General features: G+C 46.0%; 1 protein-coding gene across 1 annotated transcript in view; it reads right to left on the bottom strand.

The window, feature by feature from the left end:
• The window catches only part of kif26ba (kinesin family member 26Ba), a 162,945-nt gene extending 153,245 nt beyond the window's left edge, over positions 1 to 9,700 (bottom strand). The window contains 2 exon segments of the mRNA XM_023986344.3: positions 8,346 to 8,741; positions 9,143 to 9,700. Of these exon segments, the coding sequence (XP_023842112.2) occupies positions 8,346 to 8,741; positions 9,143 to 9,202 (456 nt within the window). The 5' untranslated portion in view covers positions 9,203 to 9,700.
• Between the last annotated feature and the right edge of the window lie 382 nt (positions 9,701 to 10,082).

The raw sequence follows: 10,082 nt of genomic DNA, 5'->3' as shown, positions 1-10,082 counted from the left end.
GCAGAGGAGAGAGGGAGGGAGGGGTGAACCTTGTAGGGATCTTGTATCCAGCCCTGTGCAACCATGCTGGTTTAAACCAACAAAGTAGGAGCAGCTTACACTCACCTGCTGGACACAATCACACTGCCCAGCGTGCACACACATTGTATGTGAGTGGTGTGGTTGTGTGTGTGTGTGTGTGTGTGTGTGTTGTGTGTTGTGTGTGTTGTGTGTGTTGTGTGTGTGTTGGTGTGTGTGTGCGTGTGCGTGTGCGTGTGCGTGCGCGTGCGCATAGACTGATCTAAGCAGACTGCATTTAGCCTCAAGAAAAGGAAAAGAAAAAACACTTGCTTTACAGAAACACACACATTCTCCTTTCACACTAGTACACTCACAGACCCAAATCAATGGAGAGAGGCACACACAAGACACACACAGACTCACACATACAGCCACACACACACACACACACACAAACACACACACACAGACTCACACCTACACCCGCAGCCACACACAAGCACACACAGCACACCCACCACACTCACACCACACCACACACACACCACACACACACACACACACACACACCACACACACACACACACACACACACACACACACACACACACAACACACACACACACACACACACACACACACACACACACACACACACACACACACAACACACACACACACACACACACACACACACAGACCAACACACAAAACCACACACACAGACACACAACCACAACCACACACACAGACACAGACACAGACACACACCCACAACCACACACAGACACACACACCCACTACCACAACCACACACACAGACACACAACCACACACACAGACACACGCGTACACGGCTCATCAGCTGCTATAATTGATTATTTCAGACATGCACTGTCTTGAAATAAGTCCGCATTTCTGGGGGAGAGACTGCAGTGTTTGGGGCACAGACACACAAGGAGCTGCTATTTTCCATCCCTGTCCTGTCCTCTGTCCTCTGCAGCCCAATAAGCTTTGCTTACTTACAGCGTATTGGAGTTAATTCATTCTTTCTGCATTTGCATAACCGCAAAAGTCAACACAGAGTACCTAATGCAATCTTCTGCATAGTAAGACAAAAATAATGGTGTTCCAAAAAAGGCCCAGCTGCCAGGACCACAAGTACAAACTCCATCTAGACACCGTTGCCCTAGAGCACACAAAAAAACGACACCTTCCTCGGCCTAAACATCAGCACCACAGGTAACTTCCACAAAGCTGTGAACGACCTGAGAGACAAGGCAAGAATGGACCTTCTACGCCATCAAAAGGAACATAACATTTGACATCCCAACTAGGATCTGGCTAAAAAGACTTGAATCAGTTATAGAATCCATTGCCCTTTATGTTTGTGTGATCTGGGGTCCACTCACCAACCAAGAATTCACAAAATGGGACAAACACCAAATTGAGACTGCATGCAGAATTCTGCAAAAACATCCATGTACAACGTAAAACACCAGATAATGCATGCAGAGCAGAATTAGGACGATTCCCAGCTAATTATCAAAATCTAGAAAAGAGCCATTCAGTTCTACAACCAAAATTTCCATAATAGACCWTCCATAACTAGAGAAGTGTTCCCTCAGCAAGCTGGTCCTGGGGCTCTGTTCACAAACAGACCCCACAGAGCCCCAGGACAGCAACACAATTAGACCCAACCAAATCATGAGAAAACTAAAAGATAATTGGAAAGAATTAACCAAAAAACTGAGCAAACTTCAGTGCTATTTGGAACTAAACAGGGAGTACATAGAATACCTGACCGTTGTGACTGACCCAAAATTAAGGAAAGCTTTGACTATGTACAGACTCTGTGAGCATAGCCTTGCTATTGAGCGAGGACGCCATAGACAGACCTGGCACACCGCCCACAAAATGAGGTGGAAACTGAGCCGCACTTCCTAACCGTCTGCCAAATGTATGACCATATTTGTCAAGTACACTCCCTCTCTGGGGCTCTAGGTCACCAGGTTGCTCATTATTACGCACACCTGTCACCATCGGTACGCGCACCAGCGCCTCATCAGACTCACCTGGACTCCATCACCTTCCTGATTACCTTCCCTATAACTGTCACTCCCTTTGGTTCCTTCCCCAGGTGTTATTGTTTCTGCATTTTTACATTTTACATTTTAGTCATTTTAGCAGACGCTCTTATCCAGAGCGACTTACAGTAGAGTGCATACATTTTATTACATTTTTTTTTTTTACATACTGAGACAAGGATATCCCTACCGGCCAAACCCTCCCTACCGGCCAAACCCTCCCTACCGGCCAAACCCTCCCTACCGGCCAAACCCTCCCTAACCCGGACGACGTTCGTTTATTTATTAAATTATTCACTCCCTGTACTTGCTTCCCGACTCTCAAAGTACACGTTACAATGTTAGAGACAAATATTTCCCTTAGATTACACAGACCCACAAAGAATTTGAAAACAAATCCAATTTTAACAAACTCACATATATATATTAGCGAAATACCACAGTGTGCCATCACAGCAGCAAGATGTGTGACCTGTTGCCACAAGAAAAGGATAACCAGTGAAGAACAAACACCATTGTAAATACAACCCGTATTTATTTATTTTCTGTTTTTGTATTTTAACTATTTGCACAGTGTTACAACACCGTACATTGCCATAATATAACATTTAAAATGCCTCTGTTCTTTTGAGTGTAATGTTTACTGTTCATGTTTGATTGTTTATTTCACTTTTGTTTATCTATTTCACTGGCTTTGGCAATGTAAACATATGCTTCCCATGCGAAGAAAGCCCTTTGAATTGAAATGTAATTTATTTGAAATTGAATTGAGAGAGAGAGAAAAGTAGAGAAAAAGAAAAGAGGTGAGAGGGGGAAAAGTGAGAGAGACGAAATGAAAAAGAGGTTGAGAAGTGTGGAAGGTGACACTTCAAAGAGAGAGGGAGCAAGTGATGGTGAAAAAGAGAGTAAAGGGAAAGAGACGGATACAGAAGGAGCCACTAAGAAGTCTGTATGAGAAGCTCTTCGATTCAGCCGCCATCAGCATCCCTCCCTCTTTCTTTCTCATCCATCCATCCCTTCTCGCTGTATTGACGAAGGGACCTCTTTATATGGTAATGCCTTTCCCACCTGAGAGGCATGAAGAGGACATTAACGCTCACACACACACACACACACACACACAGACACAGACACACAGGCGTGAAGAGCACATTAACGTTGACTGAGATATGTATGCAGCTCACATCTGTCATATGTCGCTGCCGTAGCAACGGAGGGTGCCACGGTTACGAGAGCGATGCTGTGTGTGTGTGCATGTGCGTGCGCGTGCGTGTGTGTACAAGGCTAGGTGGTAATTTACCAACAGTGCTGTAAGGTAGTGGTACTGTATGTTACAGGGGAGTCCGTAAGAGAAGTTAAACCTCTCCACACTGAGATCTGAGCCAGTGACACTCCTACTTGTACATTCTAGTACATATTCCTCATGGCTCACATAAACACACACACATCACACACACACACGTCACACACTCTGATCCACTTTACTGAGCTGGACCTGACTAACCAAGAACAGACCGCTCACCAGTTACGATTTGGGTTTGGGACACACACAACAGTGCACACACACACACACACACAAACACACACACACAGGAACCAGGACTTGAATGACTTCAGCTTTGGTACCAGATGTGCCTCTGAGCCTCCAGCTACAAATATGTCTATAAAAATCCCCCCATGCGGTGTCACTGACATCTACCTCTTTTTCCCTGACCCGTCTCCTCCCTCCATCTCTCCCTCCCTCTCCTCCTCCCTCTCCTCTGCCATTATTACTAACATAACCCCTCTAGAGGCCATACCTTACCCTCTTCCCTCCCTCTGTTCGTACATTTCTCTCCTTCCTCCCATACATTGTCTATCCCTGTTTTTCTTTGATAGCCTCCTCCTGTAGTTGGTTGGTCGGTCGTGAACCTTAACCACAGCACAGCTAACAAACACACCCGCTTCAAAGAGAAAGGCAAAGACACGCAAACACACACGCTGTGTGATGTCAGATCCCTCCATTAGAAATAGACAGACGAGGGGGAGGAAAGGAGGAATGGGAAGGGAGAATGGGGGAGGCAAAAGCCCCTTTCTGCACTGCAGTACCTAGTCATGCAAATTAGGTAAATTAGGCTACACTTATTCCCTCTCTTTCCTTTTTTTTCTCCTTTTTCCTTCTTTCCATTGCCCTCCAACCCTGAGCCTTGCAGACACACATGGCAGTGGCAGGTTGCGGCGAGTGACATTTTTCGAACATGGACTCCGTTGCTGCACTCTTCAACTGTGTGGCGTTCTGTCTGTTTCTGTTCCCCGTGTGTTGTGTGCGGACGCTCAGCAGAGACTGAGAACCAGGTCTCTCTACAGTGGCTCTGTGAAGGTCATGATTAGCATAGCAATACTCATGTCTGTTGGCTCTGCCATAGGGAGGGGGAACAGAAGCAGGAGAGGTGATGGACGCACCATGGCCGCGTCCCAAATCACACCCTATTCCGTACATAGTGCACTACTTCGGACCAGGTTCCAATGGGCTCTGTTTGGGAGTAGTGCACTATATAGGGAATAGGGTGGTATTTGGGACAGAACCCGTGTCCCTTGTCTTCTCTGAMAGACCTACTAGCTACCAGCCATGTTCTTGTCAGAACAACAGAGATTTGCCCAAACAACAACCCCTCAAACTCTCTCTCGTCCCATCACTAATAGCTTGGTACGAGCCAGAACAGCCCTGGACATGAGGACGCTAATCTATTGCAGGGCCCCTTCCATAATAACAGTACTCTTTTCTTCTTTCCCAACGATGAGAATACAAACTAATCATATCCAACCATTCCAGTTGTGTCTCTCTCCTGACAAGAAAGTTGCCCAGCCAGAGAGCTCAAACCGCAATTAAAGTCAGCCAACGTCCCTTTACACCAATCATCAATATGACTGCACTCCAATAATAATGACACTGATGCTGATGACGATGATGATGATGATGAGGATGATGACACCGATGATGATGATGATGATGATGATAAGTGTCGTGGAACGGCCCACCGCATATGGCTGCCCTCCAACACTGCTCTGAATGGAAAAGTCTGTTATATTCGTTCTTTGAATTATAATTCTATGTGGAAGCCTGTGCATTTACCTGCTGAGCGCAATTCACTAGGAGAGTGTCAAACGTTCACCCTGTAATCCACTGTAATACTAACATACCCACACTCTCCAGTCAATTACCACTTTGTAATGGAGGCTGGGAAAAAGGTTAACTTTATCTGAACCCTCACACACACACACACACACACACACACACACACACACACACACACACACACACACACACACCACACACACACACACACACACACACACACACACACGGCTAAACAGTCTCCCACCCTTTACAATACCGCGCTCCATATGACCCCTTCACTAAACCTGCAGCTTCCAGAAGGTGCTCATACGAACATCGTGTACCATTTATATTGACTTAATCAATAAGACAATTCATTGTTCAAGTCCAGATCCAGATGTTAGATAGGGATTTTGCAAGTCGAGACCTTGGGACTATCTGCCATTTTTGTCAAAAATGAGTTAGCCACATATAATTCATCTTTAGATGGTTCTTCATATGTTTGTGATGTAAAAAAAAATATGTAAGGCAATTGCAAGTGTTTTTAATTTTTTTTACTAAATCAAACCAAGTCAAAGTGTATTGGTCGCGTACACAGATTTGCAGATGTTAACGCAGGTGAAGTGAAATTCTTGCATAAACCCTTTTGGACTTGGCGCTATTAAGGGTCTATCTATCTTAGGTCCAATCACAAGCCTGAACAAATACAGAGGGACCAATCAGAACACATCTTTGCYATCTCCCTTTAAGTATGGTCTAGGCTAGTCCAGACAGCAATACTGGCACGCAAGCAAAACAAAACAACACTGTCAGAAACCTTAAATGTTGTCACATCGTTGTTCAGTGATGACAGTTAATAATTAGTCTGATGAGCATAACACATTTCTTCATGTATTTGAGGATGTGTTCTGACTATCTTGGTAAAATAGTGTTATTCTATCATTTATGTATTCAAATAGCTACAGTTGTCATAAAAAAAGAAGAATTTACTACTAAACAGTTCTGAAATCTGAGATGTGAAAACTTTAATGCTCAATATCTCAGAACTACGCCTTGTGCAGATAGAACCTTATAGTCCCAAGGTGACGAGGTGGTCCCAATTTTTTTTTGTTTCTCCCAGTTCCCACTATGATTTCAATAGAGATCTGTTCAGTTTCCACTGCATGTTTTCCCCCTGTCTGAAACTTCACCCCTGGTTGTTCGTTCTGATAGGTGAGCTCCTCAGCTCCATAGGCTCCTGGGGGCGCGTTCAGCAGGATACAACGTTGTGCAACATTGATTTCAGATAGAAATACAGCATGTAGAACAAACACCCCTCTCTGACATTTAGAATAAGGCAAGGCTGCCCAACCCTCTTCCTGGAGAACTGCRAAATTAGGGTTGGGCTAAAAACCTACAGGACAGTAGATCACCAGGAAGAGGGTTGGACTGAAAACCTACAGGACAGTAGATCGCCAGGAAGAGGGTTGGGCTAAAAACCTACAGGACAGTAGATCACCAGGAAGAGGGTTGGGCTAAAAACCTACAGGACAGTAGATCACCAGGAAGAGGGTTGGGCTAAAAACCTACAGGACAGTAGATCACCAGGAAGAGGGTTGGGCAGCCCTGGAATAAGGGATCGTGTCAGCTCTATTGATGGCATTTCTATCGGCAAAGTTCCACAACTTTTGCCTACTGAACGCGGCCCAGCTGTCTGTTGCTATACAGCACCCCCTGTGTCCCTACTGGGGACTGCTCTGGTCCCTCACTTACAGGCCTACCACTCACTCATCACCTGTGCACTGTCAGCAGTGACCACGGTCAGCAACCATGTCTCAGAGCAACCATGTCTCAGAGCAACCTTCTCTATTGCCAACAAACAGTAGGGCGTGCTGTAGATACAACCACACCAGAATGGCAGGCTATGGAGAGAACCCTAGACCTTCAAACACATTTGTTCTCAAATACAGTATCAGGCTGAAATAAATCACACTTTTATGCACCATGGTTAGGCTGGGCTAGAATGGGGAGATGGTTCAGAGAAAGATTGAGTTTAAGTATAAGGTTAGAAGTTCATAAGCACTCTACATCCCCACAGAATAGACCCGTGTATGAATGGGCCAATTACGCACATTGGGAGTCAAAACCGAACTCATTTTAATCGGTTTTAATTGGGATCCCACCAGTACCACCCCTCCCCCCTGCGGTCTTAACGACCCGTGGTCTTTTTACAGCAGCCAGGATCATGACGCGATTCCTCTGTTCGCTCTMGGTTTACAGTACGCGCGCTGTGCCACGCAGAACGTTGCTATTTGTAACCAATTAACACCGTCCCCGCGGGCTGCATTCGTCACTCTGTAGAACCTAGACTCTTGGCAATGCAGATAACTTGGCAAGGCCGCCTAAAATCTGCAACATGCTGAAAAACCCGCTCATGCATATAGGCCTATTGTGCTCTATAGCGAGAGAACCCTCTTTACGCACACACACGCGGGCGCGCAAACAATCACACGCGAGCACAGGCACGCATGCGCGTGCACACACACACACACACACACACACACACAAATATACATACACACACATATACACACACCTGCACAGTAAAACGAGTCTGTGCCTCCGACAAATTCATTTGTAGCATTAATTTATGATAGTGGAAAATACAAAATACATAGGTAGCCAAATAGAACAGTAAATAACCCAACTATGGACACGGAAAAAAACTATAGGCCTAATGGAAAGCATCCATTAATTAATCGCAACAAAAAAATGCGTAATGAAGCAAATGGAACTAATTTATTTACATTTTGGATAAAGCTGATGGACAAGAAATCAAATTGTATTATCATATTCGTTTTGGCATAATACCAGTTATTGAACGAGCACGCCGCACAAAGCTGTTTGCCTTTGAACTGAGCTTTTCCCATAGGCTCTCTGGCTCTACAGCCCAAGCACAACACAACACAAACAGGGCAGTAGTCAGATTTACCATTATCCAACTCACTCCTCATACCATGCGTCTCTTACATGGAAACAGAAAACAGTTATGCCCTGTGCCATGTATGGAGATGTCAATATTCCCAATATGGTACACCATAGGGATGTCTGATGYTCTTTGCAGAGTTCGCCAGAATCAGAGGATGCTATAGCCGAGCAGCATTGCATATAGCCGGGCTTACCTTGCTGGAGTAGGGGCCGGGAATCAGTAGCTTCAGCGCCTGTCTCTTCAGCTCCGCCAGCCGGGCATTGCAGTTCTCACACCATATCCCCCTCTCTCTCTCAGAACCAGGAGAGCTCCCGCTGCCAGAGCCCGGCGAACCTGTACCGAAACCTGGCGAGCCACCTAGAGACCCAGGGGAACCGGTCCCGATCCCTGGAGATATGGTCCCGGGGGAACCGGAGAAGGATCCCGGGGACGAGGTGCCAGATCCTGGGGAGGGGGTGCCTGTGGAGCTGGGCATAGAGCCGGCTCCCTCTGGAGCGGGTCGGCTGCCGGTCCGGGARTCCTCATAGGCCTTTCTGTACCATGTCTCCGGGGAGAAGGAGGCTGATTTTGTCGGGGAGGTGTCGGTCATCTGTTGGGAGCAACATAAAGGCAATCCTACCTTTAATGGACCATTTAAATTGGGGAAACGCACAATAACTCACTATACGCCGGTCTTTGCCATGTTTATAAACGGCACCACAGCCGAACAAATCCACGTAGGTCCAAAGTTTGAACACAAATTGCAAAAAGCTTTTTTTTTTTTAAATAAAGCTGAGTATGATATTTGCGTTCCCTAACTATAGCCTACCCTCTTCGCCGCAGTAATTAATTGCCTACCTCCATTCAAACCTGTAGCAAGCATACAGTTACTGCTCTGTTGGAATGCATGAGCGCGCGGCAGTAGTGCACGACTCACTGTTGTTGTTGCCACAATTATTACTGATATAATCATCCAATCCACTTATACTAGTATTAATTAGAAATACTTACCCCGTATTTTCTGCTCCTGCTGGTCACAGACCTCTCTTTGGTCCCAGACAGAGAAGTCATGTTGAAGGTGAGGAGAGGGGAAGGGAGGAGTGGGGAGAAATAAATCTCGGTTGTTTTACATCCAAGAAGACCAAATAGATTTCAATTAATTCCACGCCCCTCCGTGCTTCTCAATCATGAACCGATATCACGCAGATTGGGTATCCATATAGCCTACTGTATTCAACCATGAAAAACAACGACCTAACAGTAATTCCACTCAAATTGATCCAATAGGCGCAATAATTAGTTCCAATCCACGGTCTCCTTTAGCGACTTGAAAGTGGGGTACAGACGGGTTTCTCTCTCTGGGAGCGGCGAAGTGCAGCAGGCAAGGCGGTAGCAGAGTGAATTTTGCCGCTGCCGCACAGGCTCAACGTTGAGACAGTGGGGACGCCGCGTTTGCAGCGCTATAGCCCACACCACAGTCCAAGGCAGAGCAGAGGCACAGCCGTGGTATTCCTCTGGCTGTCTGTACGCCTGCAAACTGCAGGAGGCTCCGTGCTCATCTGAAGGCAGAGGTGCAGACTGGAGAGAGTGGCGCTCACATCTGGCTGGGGGAGGGTCCTCTCTGCCCCCTCCTCACTGGCCGACCAATACCGTATCAATGCTTGGTTGACCGACAGGTGGCAGCTAATTTTCTATGTCAACTTTTGGAGGGGGTAAATGCTGACTAGGGAGTAAGGTAGTAACAGATGCGTAGCCTATGATAGACTATGGTTGCAAGACAGTAATGTGCATTTAAAAGGTACCTGGATCAGGGGTGTGCTATGTATAGTTGGATCAAAGAGGTTTAGGCCTAATCAAGAATATCATTCAAAATTATCATCATCATCATCACCACCACTACCACAGAAACAAGGTATATTTCTAAGCAATAAGGTAGTATTAAACCATTCAC

The sequence above is a fragment of the Salvelinus sp. IW2-2015 genome, linkage group LG4q.2 (genome assembly GCF_002910315.2).
Source record: "Salvelinus sp. IW2-2015 linkage group LG4q.2, ASM291031v2, whole genome shotgun sequence".
Taxonomy (NCBI): domain Eukaryota; kingdom Metazoa; phylum Chordata; class Actinopteri; order Salmoniformes; family Salmonidae; genus Salvelinus; species Salvelinus sp. IW2-2015.
Note: the sequence above shows the minus strand (reverse complement) of the source record. Positions and strands in the feature narration are given on the sequence as shown.